Source organism: Rhagoletis pomonella, unplaced genomic scaffold, assembly GCF_013731165.1.
Source record: "Rhagoletis pomonella isolate Grant_MI unplaced genomic scaffold, Rhpom_1.0 Rhpom_scaffold_00011, whole genome shotgun sequence".
NCBI classification, from domain to species: Eukaryota; Metazoa; Arthropoda; class Insecta; order Diptera; family Tephritidae; genus Rhagoletis; species Rhagoletis pomonella.
This window is the reverse complement of record NW_023458565.1, coordinates 14,806,165-14,829,879: the sequence shown is the minus strand read 5'-3', so window position 1 is coordinate 14,829,879 and position 23,715 is coordinate 14,806,165. Positions and strand designations below refer to the sequence as shown.

Below are 23,715 nucleotides of genomic sequence, written 5' to 3'. Positions count from 1 at the left end.
GATTTATGCCACAACTCCACATTTTTGATTGCCGCTTGGCTTAGTTGATAAATTTTATATAGCTTTCTAATATTCAAGTTTTAAGCGGCTAAAAAATCGCATTGATTTTTAATTTTATTTTTTTTTTTTTCATATAAAAAGCGAATTTTGGGAAAACTGGCGTTGACTTTTTCTAATTTTTTTTTTTTCGCAAAGGGTCTTGCGCATATTCTTTCACAAAAGATTCATGTTTATATGGAAAAAAGTGCAAAACGCTGTCAACTATAAAAAATTATTAAAAACCAATGCGATTTTTTAGCCGCTCAAAACTGGCACTTATTTTACTAGAATTTTATAAGTTTGTTAACTGCAAAATTTCTAAAAGTTCTCGTTAAAAAGCTCGAAATTTAGATACAAATTTGTGGAATTTTTCTAAGTTCTGTATAAAGTTTGAAAGTGTGATTTTTGCAGTTTTTGTTAAAGCATGATACATTTTTTATAAAAAAAAAATCTAAAAAAAAATTATTGTTAGCTTGAAAGACATTGTTGCCATTCATCAATTTTTGACCGCCACTGTAGATAATAGAAGTGATAGAACAACACTGGCGAAGCATCATAGCATTTTACCAAGCTAAAAGCAGACTGAGGAGGTACAAGGTATAGGCTTCTTATTAACTTGGCTAAAAATATACTAAGGATATATGTATCGGAATCTGGTCAAATAATCTCCGTCGCTTTTGCTCTCTGTTATTTCTTGAATCTGAGTCTGTTTCAAAAACACGAAATAAGGGTATCGATTCAATGTGGCCAAAGGTTAAGCATATACACTTCCCAACTTCAAAAAGTCTTCTAAGATTAGACGAATTGCTATGATGGAAAAATCTATTACATACTTTAAGCCAGTTTTTCGTGCGAGGTGCCATTTTTACGTGTTGTCTTTTTTATCACAGAAATGCAGTCCAAGAGCGAGCTTTTTTCCTGTTTTTTTCTTGCTATAACTGCTCATGCATACATATGTAAGCACGCTTGACTGCTTGATTTCTTATTGGGAACATGAAAATCAAAAATAAAACAACATTTTCCCACTTCATAAATTTACCAATGCGAAGTCAGCCACACAAAGATTTCTAAATTTTAATAAATTGTATCAAATGCCCACATAAAACATAAAGTCCCACCCATGTAAACTGCGCAATAGCGTCTATGCAATTTGAATTAAACGCGCCACAAAACTAGTACAAACTAGCTGGTTAAACTAGAAAATAATTCGCGTTGCTAATTTCAATGCGCTGTAATGTGGTTAAAGTGGAAAATTGAAAATATAATGGAAAAGATGAAAACGAAAGCGAAATAAATTGCAATCAGTAGAAAAATTCCCATAATTTTGTGAAAATAATAATGTTGAGGTCTGAGGTGTGAGGCAGCGCGTAAGTGTACCGTCGGCAGCAGGTACCAGGCACCAGGCACCAGTCGTCAGACACCAAAGCAAGCAATGCCAAATGCCAGTCAGCAGGCACGATGCAGGCGCAACCAGCACCAGGTGAATACTCTGAATACTCGAGCGGTAGCCAATTTATTTGTAGTTACGGGCAGATATGACAACCACCCATTAAGTTGCTGATGTGGATGATGGCGATCATGATGCTGTTGATGATTGTGAGTAAATCACACACGCCAGCTCGCTTGATACATATGTACACCTTTGTGACAACTATTTTATTTTTCTTTCAAATACACAAATTTTTAATCGAGTAAAATTTAAGTGCAGTTACACGCTGCTTTTTTCTCATTTAATAAATAAATATGTATGTAAGTGCTGTTAGCAAACCTTGTGGCATGTTGAAGTGAAAGCAATTTACTTGTACAGTGAAATGTTGCAATAAATTGCAAACGCTACCCAAAATGGCAAAAACCACACAACTAAATAGTAACTACGCAATTGCAATGTAAGAAGAAGGAAAAAACATGCTACATGGTACACAAAGGTACAGATGTAATATTATGCATATGTACACACAAATAAGTTTTGATGCTGTTTATACTAGGGTGCATCAACAAAAAAAAATGTTGCTGTTTTTCCACCGAAAATATAAAATTTATTATATTTTAAGACTTCCGCAAAATATTTTGGGAACATTTTAAGATTTACGTTAGTTGGACCGATTTGAAAATAGCCACAAAAATTTCACTATTTTGATCCCGTTGATAAAATGTTTATAGATTTTTATGTGAACCTTTTAAGCTTTAACCCTTCTATCATCTGAGAGGATTTAAAAAAAAATTTAATTCTTTTTATTTATAAAAAAAATAAAATTTTTGCAGGAAATTAAAATTAATGTGTCTAGCTAACGTAAATCTTAATATTATTCGAAAGTATTTTTGGCGGAGGTCCTAATATATAATCAGTTTTATAATCCCATGGAAAGACAGTACCGACTATTTATTTTTCTTTTTGATGGAGAGAGATGCACCCTAATGTATACATACAAAGCAGAAAATATGTATGTACATTCTACACCGTTACAAAATGCAGAAATCATTTTTTTCGAAGCAACATTGCACATATTTATGTATGTGCATTAAGACGGCTCACAAAAAAAGTTGTTAATTCTTAAGAAAATCAGTTTATGTGTTTATGGCTACCTCCAAAATATTATGATTTGATGTCATTCAGAAGCTAGAGAGCGTTGAAAATTCTTCTGAAAATTGCTTTTTAGCGAAGGGGTTTTAACTGAATTTTTTTTTCAAACAAATATTCACACTTCGTGATAGCCGACTGTAAATTTTAGAGATCTGCAACAAAATTTTTAAACAAAGTTTAAAACTTTGTGCAAAATTCGCGAAAATTCACCACATTCAAAAAATTTTTGCAATTTTTATATCGCGTAAACCAGTTCGAAAAAGTAGTTTCGAGAAAATTGCCACTCTCACTTCTAACTACTCTAACTTCTTAAGTAATTTGAATTCCATAGTAGGGAAGCGCTGCAAATATTTTCCAGACTATATAGAATTTTTTAAGCGGAAAAATTTTATTAGTTTTTTAATTTTTTTTTAATATGGTGTAACCGCAAGAATGACGCAAAATTAATTGATCCGCGATATTTGGTTTGAAATTATAAAATCTATCAAATTTTATAACTCGCTTGTTGAAGTAGAACGGATTTTTTTTTTGCATGGAGCGAAAGGCAGCATAAAAAATGTATGCACATATATATATATACCTACATACAAAATACATATACTATATGGCTGTTATTCGGCGTTTTTGTATGCATGTGCGCAAATGCCAAAGCAACAGCCACAAATGCCAGAGATCAAATGAAACACTAGCCGAGCATGTAGCGTACAAGCAGTTAGCCACAAATTGAACTGCATTGAACCGAGGCGTTACATGCATGGAGCGCTGTAATATGGTTACATAGATAGGTATTAACGTACATACATATGTAACTATGTATAGTATTTTGGCATCTACATACATACATATACTATACATAGATATGTATATCTGTACATATGAATGTATGTTTCGAGTGCATATTGTATAACATTGTATAGTATGTATATATGTATTTGTATATTAATACATAGCAAGAGCAAAAGCGCCAAAGCAGCAAACATAATGCATGCAAGTCTACGCCTTTATGGATGCATATACAGTGACTCAAACAAGTAACAGAACAATGTTTTTTAAGTTAAACATTTTTTTTTATGTTTCTATAATATTGTATCAAAATATTTTCCGTGCATTAACCAAAAACATATACATACATATGTATTTACATAAATCAAAGTTTCGAACTTCATACAAAATTCAGAAAAATTCCTGAACTTTCGTCAAAATTTCGTACACTTTAGTTTGAGTTTTTTAGAAAGCTTTTTTCTCTTTTGAGACTGTTAAATTCTTTTATACTTTTTTTTCGAACGGTCTTGCGCATTTTATTCTCTAAGAAATTCATGTTTATATGGAACAATGTGCAAAGTGCCGTCAGCAAAAAAAAAAAAAAACATAAAACATTTAAATCAACGTTATATTTTAGCAGCTTGAAACATGTACTTTATTACTAAATTTTGTGAGGTATGAAACTGCTTACAAAAAAAATATCTAAAAATTCAAACTTAAAGTTTCGAAATTTTGATGAAAATTTGTTAAAGTTTTCTACATTTTGTATAAAGTTTGAAACTTTGATTTATATGGTTTTCGTGAACATGTGAACTCTTATTTGAGTCACTGTATTTTTATTATGCCATTATGGCACCCAGCGATAGTCACTGTGTATGTAAAAAGTCTCCAGTATTACATATGCACATGCATCGTATGTATGTATACAAAAACATATCTCAAATTTGCACAATAACAATTTACAACACAATCAACATGGATAAATACACACACACACACACATTTGTATTAACTCATATACGATTTTAACGAAATTGTTAGCGTAACATCTGTTCGCTGTATTAGCAATAAAGCCTATGAGTTGCTCGCTTAAGTCTTTCGATTGAATTCACATACGTGCTACATACAAGTACATACTAGTAGGTATGTGCTCACTTGTTTACTACCTACTTGTGCCAAAAGCAAAAGTCTCAACAAAGCGTGTCGAGAAATATTGTTAGTGATTTATACGCAGTCAAATATTTTTGGGGGTATTAATGTGTTTACATACATACATGTTCATATGTACCAATACTATTTTTGCTGCGCCATGATTATGTAAGATTTTTGTGCTGTAGCAAATAGTAAGCTGTTGCTTAAAAAATTGGTGTTATGTCGAAGTAAGATATGTTTTTAAAATTGGGAATACAAAAATTTATATGTATGTGTGTGTATATTCATTAAGCAATGCCCAGTCGATAAAATTTGAATAAAAGATGCCTTCTGGGAGCGTTTACAGTACAAATTTAACTCCGATTTTGTTGTCAGCTTGTGCAGGATATTTCAAAGAATTCAACTGTCCACAGCTTTTAGACTTTTAGCGTTGATATAGTAAGCGGATGGCCAGATTTTCCACAAGCGAATACTCCACCAATATTCTCAAATAGTTTTGCGGCTATTTGCTGTTAGTCAGAAATCATGACCAAACTTATAATATGACTGCTAAAAGCAGGCATAGCTTTAATTTGGAAATCAGTGAGATAAAATAAATTCTAACACACAAATTCATTAAAAATAAAGAACTGCTTTATAAATCGAAAATTTAAATGAAAATGCCACTCTATAGAGCTCTTTAAAACTGTTTTGCTTTTTATGAATAAGGCCATAAGTATTTATTTTAGATTAAAAGTAGAAAAGAGAAGAAAAAAATTTGAAAAATTCACACTTAATGGAATTCAACGTTCCTAGCCTCAATTTGTCGGGAAAAACTCGAGCATGTAGAGCCGACTGTCTTAGGAATGAGAAAACTTGAATTCCATCTTCGGAGACCAAGGCCACCTATCGTAGACGAAAAAGAAAATAATTTTTACTACACTCAGAAAAAAGTCAGCTAAATTGATAACCAAATAATGTAACTGTAACCAAATGATGTGTTGAGAAAAACATATTTAGTTGACGTAACTAAACTCTTTTCTCATTGTAGGCGTCACAGACGATGAAAAAATCCTTCGATTAAAGTTTGGGTAGGGCCAAGGCATATTAAACTGGTAGTATCAGCAGAGCAGCTATTTTGATTTTTTTTTTCAAATTATTTGGTCTCTAAGCTTTCAATAATTTTTAATTTTTTTTTCAAAAAAAATTCTTAATTGGCAAAATGTATTTGCATGTGAATCTTCAAGCACGTTTGCTTTAACTCACGAACATAAGCGCTGGTTATTGGGCCCTGCAGAGGATGTATTCATGCTTCTGGAATGAAAAAAATTTTTAAAGAAAGAAAGTCGCACCCATTTTAAATTTTTTATAATTCAATTTTTTTTTTATTTTAATTTTTGTTTATACTTCACATCGCTCACTATGATATTTCAAAACCGTAGACTTTTTTTTAACACTTTAAATACCAGAAGCAATCACAAAATATACGTAAATGTTCTTTTTGTGGTAATGGTAATGGTAATGGGTCATAAATGTACGTAGGTCTCTATTAAAAATACATTATATATGTACATATCGAATTATTGTCTTCTGTATAAAGTAAAACTAGCGGGCAATTATTTTGTAATAAAACTTTAACCATTTAACGCCTCCCATGATGGGGTCTATTCGACACATTTCGGTAGAAATTCATTAAATTGCAAATTGTTCATCAATCCTAAATATTTGATTGCCATCAATAAGGTTGAAAATACATGACATAGCGCTGATTGGCTTTTAGCTATGTAGCTGTATATGTGGTATCTCTAATTAGCTTTATATTTTAGATTAAATTTGCGATACATATTTATAATTATAATTTGCCAATTTCGCTTGTCTATTTTGTATTGCATACAAATTTTATTTCGTACTTAGGTATGTACATATGTACATACTTACGTGTTGAATATTTAAATGAGAAATGACGTAACCACTCGCTCGAAATTGAGGACGATTGTACATGGGAAGCGTGCCAGAGTTAAGTGCTGACATTATTATTTTTATTTATTTTTTTTAATACACAAACAAGTATGTATTTTTATTTATACTATAGATATGTACATATGCATTTTATGTACACGAAGCTTCCTTTAATTCTTCAAAGGTATTTATGTATACTCGTATATGTGGATGTATTACATGTGTCTATAGTATTTATGCAGAAAACCCATAACTAACTAGTAGCTAAGGAGTGCTGCTCTAGTGATTTTAATTAATGAATATGCCATTTTTCAAATATGTATTCTACCGTATAAAGCGTCTGGTAATATTTGTATCTACATACATAAGTATGTAAATTAATGTGCCTGATGCGACCCTTGTTATCAGGTATTATATATATATTATTATATTATTATTATTTTCTAATTTTTTTTTTTTAGGATAAGCCTTTTTTGTTTAAATATTTTTAATTAGAATTGCATGTAGTGGCTGTGGGAGAGAGTTAGTCGAATATTTAATTGCGAACCGTTTTTTCCAACTGTGCATCAGAAGCAACATCGATTTTTGGGTCATTATTTTTTGTGGCAACGAATCTTGCTACTCTTTCAACTTCTCTTAATTGCCGGCATGCTTTGAAGGATTAAAATTTCGCTTTCCAAAGTACACCACTTTCTAAATCTTTGCAGCTTATTTGCTTTGGCAGATTGTCTTACACTCAGCAAGTCTTCGTCATGTAAAATCCGACTCGTTTGTAAATATTTGTTTCTTAGAAGGCCCAGTGGTCCTTAGTAGGTTCAGCTGAAGTTTGTTGATTGATGAAGGAAGTTTTCTAAATGGGTTTGATTGTTTTTTAGATGATTTGTTTAATGATAATAGCTAACAAATTATTAACAAAAAGCTTTTGCATTGATTATGAAGATGTACATGTAAGCATTTTTTAATAATATTTTTACATCAGAATATTCAGATATACTCAATTCTTTTTATACATTTTTGTATAAGTCAACCTCATACACACTGCTACTATTTCCTTTGCCTGCGTTTAGTTATCGCAAGAAATATAACTTGTCTAGTACATATTTCATCACTCATATGGCCTTGAATCACATAAAATTCAAGGTTGAACGCTTCACTGAACTCCATTTTGGATTAGTTGTCAGTCATTTTAGTCTAACACTAAAAATATTTATGAATGTATGTACTTATTTATTTTAGGTACAAATATGTATGTAAAAATGTGAACTACTACGCTTTAACATATAAATAATAAACAAACAAAAAAACGAGTCAGTACTCAGCGTGCGAAAAAGTGATTTTCTGACATTCCTTGTCATAACTTTAGTTAAAATCACGTGCGTCTAATTTACATTAGTATGTATTTATATTTACTTTTTGCTAAACAGGAAATCTTCAGTGCAAAGTAAATAAATAAGCACTAAAATTAGAATTTTGTCAATTAACCACGTTGGTATGCTAAAAGCCATTAAAAACCAAATAAAGCACGATGTTAGGGACTTATCATTGCCTAATTTAAAAGACATTCCAGTATATAAGCGAACTTATATCATTTTCACTAAACGCATTTCCTTCCACTGGAAAAGGCTTTGAGTGTTGAAGCTTTGACTTAACTTCAAAAATTTAATTGCAAAAATGCTTTAGATCACCTAGTTCAGGGCTGGCGAACCAAAGGCACGCGAGCCATTGATGACACGCAACGAAATAATTTCGGACCCAATTCCTCAATTCCTAGTAGTAGTTACTACCTAATCGCAACAGTTTCTTTCTTCGTTTAAATTATATACGTTCAGTGCTAGATCTATTCACACCCCACAATAAAGCTGAGAAGTGCTAAAAAAAATGCCACAAAAGACATTCGATTATTGAGTTCTAGTACATCATTCATCAACAAGCATTGTGTGAAAAGCATGGTTTCGCCATCCTTACCGGTTAGCACGTGAGGTACACTGATTCATTTAAGAGACGCTTAATTCGTTCTTTTAAATTTTTTTGTACGATTTGTGTGTCAATTAATGTCCCCAAGAACGGTGATAAGTCATCATTTCTTGTTGGCACGTCATGGCTACATTGAATATTTCTTTGGAAATAATGGCACGTATATGTATAAAGGTTCGCCGGCCCTGCCCTACTTCAACAAGTTCATGATTTATTTACATACTTACATATATATATAAAAAAAAGTTTTACAAAGGTGTTTTAAGCGAATTTCCAAGTGGTAGCATTAATTTTGGTTACCTCAAGTTTTCTTCCTCTGGTAAGTAATAACCATCACCAACAAACAGTTTTAATAAACCGAAAGTCCGTATATTTCTATGAGTTAAAGCGTAATATATTTTTAAATGGAAATTAGAAAAAAAAAAATTGAATTAGTACTAAATCGTGCATTATTTTTAAGTCTTTTACCTTACCTTATAGCTTATTTTTTTAATTCTATATTTTTCAGTTTTTTATTTATTTTTGTTGATTAATTTCTGATGTAAAATCATTATTGTAAACAAAAGTTACCAGATCAGACTCCTTTTGAACTTTTTGTACAAATTAGCGCTGAGTATTCACCTGAAAATATGCCGTTCATACAAGGCACCCAAATTAAGTGAACGCACTTATTAGCAGCTACACTGTAATTAGGCAAACAGGTAGCGAAATCTGCAACGAAGTTTTCAGATCTCCTTCATACCTATACAAACAAATACATTAGGCCGTACCAGAAAAAAAATCGGCCGAACGTAGGTGTCGCCTGTTTTACATTTATCGTCATATATTTGGCATTTAGAGTCGGATTTCAAACCAAATATATATAAATGTTTTTGTGTCGAGGAGAAAATTTTTGTATTCCAAAGTTCATTGACCTTAAGTACACCGTTCTGGTACTTACCCACCAGATCTCGGTTTCTGCCAAACTAACGTACAACCCTAATGTCAGTAAATGAAAGCGCGCCAAAGATCATTAAACTTTTGCTAGGGTAGTTTTTTTGATTATTTCAGAAACATTTTTTTTTATTGCCGAATGTAGGTTTAGCAAAAAAAAAATCTTTTCGAAATTGCCTGCAAAAAATACTTTTTTCTTTGCTTGTAAGGTGGTACGGTCTAATGTACATACATACACTTAAGTAAACTCGAACTTATACGATACAAACCATACATATTTACTCACATACATATTTTTTAAATTTTTACTCAATTGTTGATGTCAAAAGACGTTCAGTATTTCACATGTGTTTAAAATATTTGCGCACATATTAAATTTGCTTTATTTAAAGTTTCATTTTTCCTCGAATTGTGAAATGATACACAAAGCTCATAAACAAAATACTTATTTGCATATTCAAAATTTTTACGATAAAGATGCTGTTTAAAAAGGGGTTACAATTCAAAGAAATGAGACGAAACGAATGTTTGGTGTACATATGTAAATGAGTATATGTGTAACAATGGTGTCGTACTGTGGACATAAATTACTGAAAACTTCATACTAAAAAAAAAAAAATCAAAATTTATGACACTGAGCTGTTTGCACTAACGTGTTTTGCACATCACACATGTGTACATGAAGAATACCTTTATCTGCTTTAGTGTTAAAAATGAACTCATTACTCATTTTTCTTGCATTATTGCGAAGTATATTAACAAGGTCTTTACCATACTTGATACCTTTGTTTTTTTTTTTAATAGCCCAACCTTAAAAAAAAAATACTTGTACCTACAATTTAGCATTTTACAAGAAATGGTAAATATCTACGTAGAAGATTACAAATTTCTTAATTTTTTATGAAGGAAATGCAGTTTGAAAACGTAGTATCGAGAGTTCAATCGTTATCTTCATTACGTTATTAAATTATCTTCGAAGCTTCAAATATTTACATACATATACCGGTTTATTAAATATTTGATATTTTTTAATAAAAGTCTAGCTAGTTGTACAATAAACAACATATAAATCCAGATTGCAAATTTCGTGCAAAAATTATAAAAATTCAACAAATTTTTATTAAAATTTAAAAATTTTGATTCAGAATTTTTAGAAAATTGTTTGGTATGCAGTCTTATAGCCCATTCAGTTGGCTACAAAATACCGTTGACTCTTGATTCCATACATAAATATGGAAAATGCAACACTGATTTTGAATACGAATTCATATTAACTTAAATGCCATTTAATTTTTGAATGGAAATTCGGCCTTAAAGTTAGTTTCAACAGCAAGAAAATGTCATATGCTGTAGGGATCGGAAATTTTTAAAAATTTATAACATTAGCTTTGCCTGCGCACATGAAAAATGCCAATTATTCTAAAAAATAATACCAAGTTTAGACATCACTAATTGTAGTACACTTTCCATGTGATTCTAGGACCATAAAAAAATAACTATGTACATACGTTGGTTCTAAAATTGGGTTTATTTTGACTTCCAATAGCTGTGTCAAATAATTAGCCTAGGACTATTACTACGGTAAAGCCTCTTTGCTCATCAACCACACCACTTTGAATATTTATAAGCCTTTTCCGGATTGTAGACTTTTCCAGGAACGGCCAAGAGACCAGGATGTTATACCTGAGTAGGTCTGATTTAACTATTCAGATTTTTCGAAAGTTTCTGTTTAATAAGCAGTTCCTGCCTCTGCATAGGAAGTTAATATTTTGTTGAAAGAACCAGGGTTATGGTATTTTCCTTTTCCGATGATTTTCAGCCTCATGTAAAAGGATTTTTAATTTTCTCGAACTTTAGGCTTAAGTCACAACCTGTAAATTTTTTCCCAGTGCCTCTCTATATTTCAAATGCAGTCGTTTTTGGGACAACCAAATATTTTTAGAGGTTAAGCGATTAAAAATATATATTTTCTATTAAGTATCTTACAAATTATGGCCCCATAATATAGAGTCTTAGAGTATACCGTAACCTCATTGAGTAATCTCTAGTCCGCAAACAAAGACATATTATTTAAATCTATTAAATCTCATCTTTGGAAAGAGATTTAATTTATTACAAACACATACGTATGTACGTCTTTGTAAAGGTGCCTTGTCTAGCAGTCAGTTTGTAGCGATCTTGAACTCTTGCAGCAAGCCGATCAGCGATCACCTTCTACGCAAGTAACCTCAATTGTAAAGCGCTTACAGCATAAGCTGTAGTCATGCTTACATATACATACATGCATAAACTAGCAAAACACGCATTACAAGACTGTTAATTTGTAAACTAATTGCGATGTTGCTTGCTTAAGTAAAAAACGAACAACCATCAGCCTCATCGCAAATGTATGCAAGATGATATCGTTACCATGATGACAGTGGTAGTGCTTGCTATACATTATCTTTGCAGGTAATGAACCAAATACATGATTAACCCAAAAACAAACTAAACGCAAAAAAAAAAAAACAATTACCTAGCAATTATATATATTTTCGGCAATTAGAATTTTTTATGTACATTCTAGACTATTTTTGATAAATTTTTTATGTGCGGAGCTACAAATGTACATATATGCAGGTATGTCGTTTATGTCTAAACTAATGTATATATACATAAGTGCATGTGCGTGTAATGATAGCCAGCACGTAGATTTTGTCGTAATTGCCGACTATTTTTAATGGCAGTCAGCAATTTTGTAATTAAGAATAATTGTGGTCTTTTAAAGTGCAGACACACATACATACATATGTAGTATGTACATACGTAGTTATGTATTAAATGCGTACTAATATACATATGTAAATATCTATATTTATGTTCTTTATATAAACAGTCAGCGTCAAAAATTTGAATACCCAGACGTTTTGATGACTTTAATTATTTATATTTTTCATACCAAATTTTTCTTATTTTCTTATAAAAATATAGTTCATTCAACAGCAAACACCAATTTTTTTAATTTCATATAGAACTCGGAAACTCGGGAAAATTCAAGAAATATCAAAAAATTGTCATCAAAACTTTCGACTTTTCAACTCGATTTCTTAGAAAAATTTTGAGTATGCAGTTTTGTAGCCCATTAGATTTCAGAAAAATAAGATGCAAGTTCCAAGTCTCTAAAAATTACTGTTCATTTTTTAGAAAATAGATTTTGTTCATGTGCTATATGGAAGAAAATGTGCAACACCCTTGACAAAAAGAAAAAATCTTAAAAATCAACGGTAAGTTTTAGAGACTTGAAACTTGCACTTTATTATACTAAAATTTATTATATTCCAAATTTTTCTTAGAATTCGAATTGAAAAGTTGAAAATTTTGTTGAAAATATTTTGATATTTATAGAATTTTCCCGATTTTCTAAAAATCGAAAAGAAAAGTTGAAAATTTTGACGAAAATTTGTGTATATCTTGTATTTTCCAGAGTTGTGCATGAAATTAAAAAAATTGATTTTGCTGGTGTTTGAACTACATTTAGTTTTATAAGTTTATAATGTAACTTAACATCATTTTTTTACCGAAAACTAGTTGTAAATAAGATGCGTTAATTTATTTAAAAATACTAATACATTTTTGATTTTTATTGGCCCTATTATATCCACGTGATCGCATTATTTTGATCCCGTTGATAAAATTTTTAAAAATTTTCATGCAGACCTTTTAAGCTTAAACTCTGCTATTCTAAAGTGATCTTTTGAAAAACATGTTTTCTTGAAACTAATTTTATTTATGAAAAACTCGATTTTTGGTGGTATTTGCAAATCGGTGCAGCTGGCGTAAGCCATAATATTTTCCTGAAATATTTTGTTGGAACTCCTAAAATATAATATATTTTATAAATCCGATGGGAAAACAGTAGCGCCTTGCTTTATATGAAGAGTGATGCACCCTAATGTACATGCATAGATATGCTCATTTAAATCTACAAATATATACATTCACTGCTCAGTAAGCGCACGAACAAAACAGATGTGTTTGTGGCAATATTACCAAACTACATACATACATACTTACATATGTACAAATGTACGTTAATTTTTTATTTGCTGTTTTGTAGATCGATGTCAATAACTTTGGAAAACAAAGTGCACAACTTAGAAAATTTATGTTATCGCAGTTCTATAATATCAGTGGTCATTTATCTGGCAGTCCAGGTACCGGCTGACAGTCGGGTTAATGTTTAATTATATACATACATACATACGTACTGCGTATAATTGCTTTTAAGTTTGCTTTTATTTTCATTTATTTTTCATTTTTGTGTTTTTGCTTGTTGCTATAATTAACTTGTACATTAACCTGATCTGTATTTCCTTTTTTAATCGTTGCTTGCACGTCGTACTTTAATCACGTATAAATTGTTTTTTGTTTTTTTTTGTGTGTTCTGTTAATACAATGAGCAGGTAAGTAGGTTAGGGTTAATCTGAAATTGAGTTCAGTCGTTTTTTTTTCCTACCAATGAGTACATTTTATAAAAACATATGTACGTATGTAATTTAGCATACATACGAGTATGTATTTATATTTTCTGTTGCAGTCATTTGTACGAAAAAAAAGTTCAGTAACTTCACTTAATTGTTATTACGTTTAAAATCAGTAAGCTCATACTTTGTAGTGAATTGGTGCATAAGTCAAAAATTAAAACTTGATTTTTCATTTTTTTCACCTTCGTGTCAGTTGATTAACTGGTTTCATTTCCATTTGCAAGTTCTCAGCTTAAGTCTTCCGTGTTGGTTCGCTGCGACAGTGGATATATGTACATACATACATACATATACATATATGTTTGTATGTAAATAATATATGTACATATATGTAAATATGTATGTATGTATATATTTTTATGCATGAGTAAATTTTCATTTCAATCGAATATGACGGACTCATTACTTTTTTATCTGGAAAGTTATTCAAGGCTTCGATGCGAAACGGCTTCCTATGTAACATTGAAATGGATATAGATTTAATTACATACATATAATTTCATTAGTGAGATTGATAAAACATCGAAAAGTTGTTGCAAATGTCGCATTTGTTGCAAAATTTGACACCTTGCGATACAGCTGTTAACTTTTGTATGAAAACTTTCTTGCAACAAAAGTGCGTTTTTGCCATATTATTCGAGCTGGCAGTCATTGCAAAGTCAAAGTCGCGAAACACTTGCTTTTTTTATCGCCCTCGAATACTTCAAGAAAAAGTATATCAGTTAAGGCTGCTTCGAAATATAATTGCAAGAACTTTTCTTTTTCACTTATGCGTGGAATTTTGAAAATAATTGACATTTGCAATGCGGAGTTGCATTAGATCGTTCATAGATTTTTTTTTAGCAACTTTGCCATTTTGCCGAAAATATCACTTTGCGACGTTTCATGAATCGCACTATTATCTTTTAATTTTGACCACTAAGATATGCTTTGTCATAGACTAATTCGCATTTATTGCCTATATTGATATTAATATTGATATACATATGTATATATTTATATATTTATATATATGCCTTAGAAGCTTATTTGTCAAAATCGTGATCGATTGAATATTATTCGATATATCTCGATGCGAATATCGTAATTTCTATTGCCTGTTGATTCTTTGACGCTTTATATACTGTCATTTTTATCGAATATTCACATCATTGTACCTCTCTAACGATTCCGAAATATATCGATTTATCGAAAATAAATTTAATGATGTCGATAACATTATTACTATCGATATACATACATATACACTAGGCGGAATATGTTTCCGTATAGTCTTTTTTTTAATGTTTGCAATGTTTTTCGTAATACATTTTTTTCGTTAATTTTTAATAAAAACATAGTTCCTTCTGCATCAAATGGCGTATGAATTAACGATTCAAAGTTTTTAAAAAATTAATGAAAATTCGACAAATGTTCACCAAAAATTTCAACTTTTAAACAACATTTTTTTGAGTATGCAGTTTTGTAGTTGACTCAATTTTAGTACAAGTTTTAAGTAGCTATAAACTACCGTTGATTTTTGAGAATTTTTTTTGCTGATGATGTTGCTCATTTTCTGCATGTAACGGATGCGTGAGAATTTTTTTTGTACGGGAAAAAATACCGAAGAGCGTCAGTAAAAAATTCTCAAAAATCAACGGTAGTTTATAGCTACTTAAAACTTGTACTTTACTATACTAAAATTGAGTGAACTACAAAACTGCATACTCAAAAAATCTAAAAAAAATGTCTAAACCCTACTTTCAGCCTCGATATAGCGAACCTTGATCAAGTTAAAAACTTAATATAACAAAGCTTTTCTGTCCCTTGAAAAAACCTCGTTATTGCGAAATTTTCCCATACAAAAATGCTTCATAGTTATAACGACGAAATTTCGGGCATGAAAACCTACGGAATATATAATTACGGTTATTGTCAACTCAGAAGCTTCTACAAATTGAATTCTGAATATGTTGACGATTAGAGTCATGTTAGCAAAAGCCTCTATATTAACGAAGTATCGACTCAAAAGCCCCTCTTCTTCGTCTTATTTGGCGCGTAACCGCACGCCAGTCGTTTCTCTTCTGCGACAACTGACGCCAATTGGAAATGCCAGGTGCAGCCAAGTCCTTCTCCACAAGTCCGAGTTTTTTTCAAAAATTTTGCATTTTTTGAAGTTATGACATTTTTACTTTCCTTCTGGTAAGATTATGATCGAGAGGTAGACGAAATTATCACTCATTTTATAACTATTGCAAATTGAACTGAATGCAGTTTTATTGTGGAACGAGTTTCCGACCTTCCTTGTCCAGTTTGGTTTGGAGAAAACCCGTTTTCAGCGTTCTGCCATCTTCAGTGTCATTTTTCGCACATTCAGGAAAAGGAGTATCTATAATGTATTTACGAGTATCTAACACGAATATCTACCTTCCTTTCAATCCTAAAAACACTTTTCACGTAAAGTTAAAATTTTGCCTTTCACATACCTGCAATCGACATAGTTTATTAATAAAAAATTTTTTACTTGCATAATTCCACATCTTATTTTGCATGTTTTCCTTTCTTCTCTTCAAAAGTGCACTTGCATCGTTCGTGGTGTTATGGCCATTTCCTGATATAACTTTTATTATTATTTTTATTCATATTTTATTTCCTTGCATTGCATAATTTTTTCATTGCATATTTCTTCATTTAATAGAAGTTCGCAGTGTTTATCACTTTCCTCTTTTCGTTTACTTATACATATTGCCTACTTACATCACTTAATTATTGTTTTTGTTTTTGTTTTAAATATGCGCATTCATTAAGCTTGATTATTTTCCTAATTTATAATGAATAAATTCAAATATTTCCTCTCCATATAGTTACCTATGTATTTATAGAAAAAATATGTGCATAAGTATGTAAATAAATACATTTGTCTAATACACATACATATGTATGGATATACAAATTTATGAATGTGTGACTTTTTCATTGGCTTAAGACAATTTCATCGCAATCGCATAAAACTATCTTGAATTTGTTTGCATGCGTTTTAATATTAAAGTAGTCGATGGTTGTTGATGATTTTATTGCGCAGTAGATCATGTGATCGACTGGAATATTCCATCGAATCGTTTATTACTGCCGCTAGCAATTTGAGTGAGAATGTACAAATAATTAAAAGTTATTATATGCATACTATAAATATTTATGAATAAAACGGATAATTCAATATTTGTTATTTATATTCTTTCTTCTATTTATAACTTCTATTAAAAATATTTTTGGGTAAATTTTAGAAGAAAATGCATTGAATAGGGGCAAAGTTGTAAGAAACAAATAAACATGCATAGCATGAAATATGTATGTATTAGTTGAGACCCTTTACGGCAAATATTACAAATTAAAAAAAATAAATTGGTTGAATTGCATTGAACAGAATACAAAGGTGAAAGCAAAGAAGCTCTACAGCATAGCGAATGGATTAATTAATTTCTGTTGGAGCGGTTGTTATTAGCAGTATTGCCGTTGTGCGACTAACGGGACAATTTGACTCTTTTTAAGCGCCAATACACTTTGACCCGACTGTTTTAAAAATTTTGATTTTTTGACACTTTTCCAAAATTATGTGCGACTTTGGCCCCTTTTCTGAGATTTTTTTTTAGGAAATGTTATCAGAACCATGCTATTAAAAAATATTTCCTCATATAAGTATGAAAAAATCCAACACTTAAAACTTTCAAAGGATATGCAACTCTTCTCCTTGCAGCAACTAGATTTAGGTGTATGCTTTTGTGCGAAGCCGCCTTTGAACGGCAAATGGTTTTAATGAGAAGCTTTTTTCCACGCCAGAAACACGGTCGATGGTTTGCGGTTAGCTGTCAAAGGCCGACCGCATTTCTTAACCGTTCCAGACCCAGTACGGCATTGATTGTAATTGCAATGCAGATGAGCTCGCTGGTCTCAGCGCTACACTGAAAAAAGAGTTTGGTTAGGTCAACTGAATGTTTGGAATTTTTTGTTTTATCACCTATTTGATTAAAAGATGATTAAGACAAGCATATTGCCTACGATTTGGGCCTAATTCATACTAAAACTAACAGAAATGGGCTAAAAATATTAAAAAAAAAATTACTTAAAAATCATGGGTGTGCTAAACAGTAAAGTTGAGTGAAGGAACTTCTTTATAAGTGCACCATCTTTTGGCGTAATTACAAAACTGAAGTATATTGGAAATCTATCATCGATCTATCAATCTATCAAAGTGCCTTTTGAAATGACGGAGATTTTTAATTTAAAAAATGCCGATCTATTTATGTTCCCAAATTCATTTTTACCAAACCATATTCAATAAAAATATTAAAAAAGATGGAGTCTCAAAGGACTTAGAAGTTATAAACTTTTGAATTTACACTAAAAAAAGAACAAATTCTCAGTATGCCTCATAAAGTGAATTTATAAAAAATCGGGTTGCCATATTTTGATCATATATTTGTTTCTTGTCATAGTAGTAAATATCTATTGCAGCATCTTACTCAACACCTAAGAAAAACTAAAAATGCAGTTTTACTATTTTTGGCCCCTTGGTGACCCGCAAAATAATTTGCTTTAAAATTATTTACAACCTCTGGTAGTTACAGAGAGCGCTGGCCAAATGAGGAAGTGTACCTTTGACATATTTGTGTATTGCCCTTTAGTTTTTGGCCATTAAGACAATTGCATTTGTCATAGCAATAAGTATCCTAGGCTTCGTCATAAGAAATAAATACGAAAGTTAAGAAAAACTTATAGAAATGCTGAATTTTCCTAATAATAACAAACAACAATGAAACATAAAAACACTGAAGTCTTTTTATGAAATAGGAAATGGTTTCATATAAAAATTTATGTACATATAAACCAACAACACAGCTACAAACGTTTTTATACTTAAATAACCCACAATAAAAATCAACTGCATGCAATTGCATAATCTGCACTAAGCTACCAAAAAGAAAGAAACCACAAACAATTCAATACTTTAACTATGAAAAGGGAACAGAAAAAAAACATAGAAATAATTAAAAAATAAATAAAATAAAAATTGGTATGCAAGTACATACATACTAGTTAGTTATGTGTAGACGTAAAAGCCTTTTTACAATACACAAAAAAGGTAGCAATAAGCAAACCCGTCGTTAGCCCAAATGGCTTAACCAAAAATGGACAAATGGTTAGGTGAACGGTTAAAATAAGAAGTCAATAAACTTTAAGCTTTTCTTGTTGGGAATGCATAGCGGAAAATTGCACGGAAAAACAGAAAAGAAAACGAAAAAAATAAACGTTGGAAATTATTGAAGCAGGCAAAAAATGTTGGTAAATAAGTAATAGCCAGCAAGATTTGTGCAAGCGGCAACATGTTTCTTTATTGCTACAGTTGTGGCGGCTGCGTCAGTGGGCGGAAAATGAAATATGGTTATGCTCACAAAATGAAAAAAAAATCCGACTTAGCGTAGAGAAAATCTTTTTAATACATAGTTACGTACAGTGGTACGTGCAGTTAAGTTTGTATGTTTCATGTGTTGCTATACTGCCAAAAGGGCTGTTGAAGATGTAGCTTTGGCTTTGGTTATAATACATTCATAATATATGCTTTATGTAACATTTTTTCGGCTGCTGGTAAAATATCGGTAGGAACTACATATACACAATTTCATAAGGTAATTACATATATACATACAGTGACTCAAACATTCGTTCAAGTGGTGATTTTGTCTAAAATATTCACAATTTTTTCAAGTTAAAAGTTGTTTGTTATTTTTTTTTTTTATAAATATATTGGTCATGTCATTACTGCAATTACATTTATTTTAACAAGGTTATTGAACTTTATTCGACGACTGTTTTTGAGGAAAATATTCATTTAGTTTTAAATGCTATAAATAAAAGTTGTAAACCTTTTACAAAATTTAGAAAAAATTCGTTAAATCGAACCCTTACCGCGAAAAAGATTAGCGAAATTTGTTTCAAAATTTTATTTTTGACGATCTAGGAGCATTTCTGCTTGGAAAAAAATTTGCTTGCATTTTTTTCCCCGGTTGGGGTTCAAATTAATGATTTTTTTTTTAATTTTGTATAAAGTTTGAAACTTTGATTTTCTTAAAAATTTGAAATTTTTAAATCTGAATTTTTATAAAATTTTCGGGTATGCAGCCTATGAAATTTTATGGCATTAAGAGTTTGTTTTGCTTTAAAAAATTTTTGATTTGCCGCTGTTCAATTTTTTTTATCAAATGACTTTCCTATTTTATTTTTTTTAACGTTTCAATTCAATTACAATTATTGGTAAAGCCCACAAGAATACTCGAAAGAAATATCATTCACTGTTTCTGTTGCTTGAAAAATAATAATTCTTTAGCGTCATTTTATATGAGTTTATTCGTTTTTTTTTTAAGAGCTGTATTCTAATCTTAAGACCGCGAGAACATTAGTAGAGAGTTAAAAAATAAAATTACAATTTCAATTTAAAATTTCGTTCAACCAGCAGGAATTTCTTATTTTATTTTACTTTATTTGATTTGATTCCATTTTTTTATTAAAAATTTTTTTATTAATAAAATATTTTTAATTAAGAAATAAACGGTACTCATAAATTTTTATATGGCAATTGAAGTCGGTTGTGTTTTTTATTAGCCAAACAAAATGGAATATTAAATCACTAAAATAGGGAAGAATCATTACCAAAAATCATCGAAAAATTATCTAAATTTATCAAATCAATTGATAAGTTATCAAAAATTGTTTAATATATTTTTGAAGTTATCGAAAAATTATCGAATTATGAAAGTCATCGAAATGTTATCAAAGTTATGCATATTTTATCAAATTTATAGCCAAGTTATCAGTGTTATCAAAGAAATATCAAAATTGGAGTGAAGTTTTCAAAATTATCGGAAAATTATAAGTAGAGTATCTAATTTATCGCAAATTTATCAAAATTATCGATATGTTATCAATATTATCGATATATTATAAATATATTCCATATTTATCAAATTTATCGATAAGTTTTCAGCGCAATTAAATTTATCGTAAAGGTTTCCAAATTATCGATATATCACCAAAAATAATCAAAAAAATTATATAAAACTTATCTGAAAACTTATCAAAATGATCGATAAATTAACAAAGTTATCGATATTTATCAAAATTAGCGAAAGATCTTCAATATTTTATCAAAATTATGGAAAACTTATCAACAATATCAGAACATTATCGAAAATTTATCGAAATTGTTCTACCGAATTACAACTAAGCCAATTCCAGGCGGCTCTTTAAAAGTTGTCGACTGGTTAGAGTCTAAACTGGTCATTGTTCAATTGGAATCCAGATTTTTTTTTTCAAAATCACCTTGCTGTACCTGCTATTGTAAGATGACCAGCTGGAATCATCTCAATAGGTGCACAGCTGGCATACCCGACCTTAAATTTTAAACATCTTTGGGCTAACTTATTTTTGGTGAGGGAAGAGTCTATTCTTTTCAACGAAATTGCATTCCATTCTACGCAACTTTAGTCTCTTTAATATTAAGTTTTACTTCAACGTATTTATTTAGTTATATTTTTTTTTTGTTTTCGGCAGCTAAAAATTTACTAAAATTAATTTTTCTTGTTTTTTTCAGGAACTTCCACGCGCCGAAGCACTTTTGGGCAGAGAGAACAGCGATGAAGCTGATCTTCAAAATCTGGACAAAGATGTCACCGTAAAGAAGGTCGAAATTAAGAAGCAGCAGGCTGCACCCAGCCAAGCCGCAGCCACAGCCACAGATGATGGCGACTCTAGTGACAGCGACAATTCCTACTCGGATGTTGATGATGCTGAGGAAATAAAATACCCCGGTAAAGTGCCACTTGAATTGGACCTGAGCGACTTGGCTGCTGCTTTGTTGCAAAACAACAAAAAGTAAGTACGCACTTTTTATACTCACAAAAATTGCTTTCCAACTCCATAAATTTTCTTCCGTGCGCTCTAGATCCCGCATGAACTGCGTTGTTGAGCGCAAACATGCCGAGGAAATCGTAGACTCTCCTTCAAAGACTGTGGCCCTACCTTTCGGTGTCAACCTCACCACCGACCCTAAGAAGGCGCGCATAACCGGCGAACGCATCTCCATCTACTGCGAGGGTGGCAATGAAAATAAGGACCAAGAATCGCGCAACAACAACCGCGAAGAGGATGATGACAATGATGATGAGATCGAATCGAATCGTCCCATGTTCATTCCATACCAACGCATACCCATACCATTCGGTCAAATTCCACAACGTTTCCCATTGACGCACATGCCACAACGCATGATGCCACCTATGCCACCCATGTCGGTCATGTCGGCCATGTCACAGGAATCGCAACAATCCCAACCCCAGCAACCGTTCATTCGTCAAATGCCACCACCATTCCAGCATCTGCCCATGCGTCCACCGTTGCCACCACAAGTGATGCAGGCACCACATCCCGATGCTCAACAAACGCAACAGCATATGTACGTGCCACAAACGGTGCGCATTCATGTCCAACAGATACCGATTCGCGAAATTCACATGGCCGATGATGTGCCCGTGCAAATACCATCCCAACAACAGGAATTGCCACATTTCCAAATTCAGCGTCTGCCTTTGGGTGTTGCCCTGCAACGTGCTGGCATAACCGCCGATGATTTGCGCAACATTCAGCGCATGGCTGAGGATCGTATCACCGATGAGTTGCGTCGTCTGGCAGCCGAAGAGGCATCTGAGTCGTCTGAGAGCAGCAACAACAACAACAACAGTAACAACAATGGCCGTGACAGCGATGAATCTGACGACTCATCGGCTGATGTACAAATGTCCAACGAGCATGAGCATGCCGTTCGCCAGCAGCAACAGCAACAACAGCAACAACAACAGCAACAGCAAATGCAACTGCAGCAGCAACAACTTCCACACTTGGCGCAACCACAACAACCCGCCATAGCGCCGGAAGAGTCGATGCGCATGGAACAAGCGCCACCACAGCGTTTGATTCTGCAACCGCTGCCAGAGCAGCCACGCGACACCATGACACCACCCATGCCCGATCAGCCACAAATGATGCAGTATGGACGCGCCAACTTCGGCCGCAGTCTGGCACAGCCGGTGCGCATTCCAGTACCCATCCTACAGTCGCATAACGAGGGCGAAATTGGCGCTTCCGTTGAGTCGGAGCGGCCACATTGTAAGTTTTGCGCAAATCTTTTTTTTAATTTACATTTTACATTCTAACAACAACTACTTCTTCCGCAGTTGTTCAGCCACGATCGGTTTAAGCATTGAGCCTGTGATTGCTGCTGCTTTCGGTCGAAGTTATTAAAGTTTGCAGTGCCAATTCAACATTTCTCTTCAGCTCTGTAAGGCCGCTGCCCATTTCGTCTGTGCATCCGAAAGCAGCTAAACGCCAAAAATGTTATACCATAAACACATTCTCGTTTCTTTTCTGCCCAAAACTCGTACCGCAAATAAAACAGCCGCCCAGCCAACAATGAAAGAATACCAACAAATATGATTAACTAACTGTTGAATTGGGATAACTGCACAGACTCTTACGGAAAGAAATAAATTTGTTTAACATCTTTGGCCCTGTATTTTATATTTTCTGTTTCTATTTTATCTATGTTTGTAAATTGGTGTTTACTACTTGTATGTATGTATTCCAGCAGCTGCATGTATGTCCTATACAAATATACTACATATTCAGATGTACATATGTATGTATTTAAATATTGTATTTTTTATTTTTATTTTTTAATATAAAAGTAGCCACATTGGTATTTCTTCCAATCTGTAATAATACATA

General features: G+C 32.0%; 1 protein-coding gene across 2 annotated transcripts in view; it reads left to right on the top strand.

The window, feature by feature from the left end:
- The window catches only part of LOC118746670 (myb-like protein Q), a 52,049-nt gene extending 28,334 nt beyond the window's left edge, over nt 1-23,715 (top strand). For both annotated transcript variants that reach the window (XM_036480546.1, XM_036480545.1), the window contains 3 exons: nt 21,527-21,807; nt 21,878-23,097; nt 23,166-23,715. In XM_036480546.1, coding sequence (XP_036336439.1) covers nt 21,527-21,807; nt 21,878-23,097; nt 23,166-23,188 — 1,524 coding nt within the window. In that variant the 3' untranslated portion in view covers nt 23,189-23,715. The remainder of the gene's footprint in view (nt 1-21,526; nt 21,808-21,877; nt 23,098-23,165) is intronic.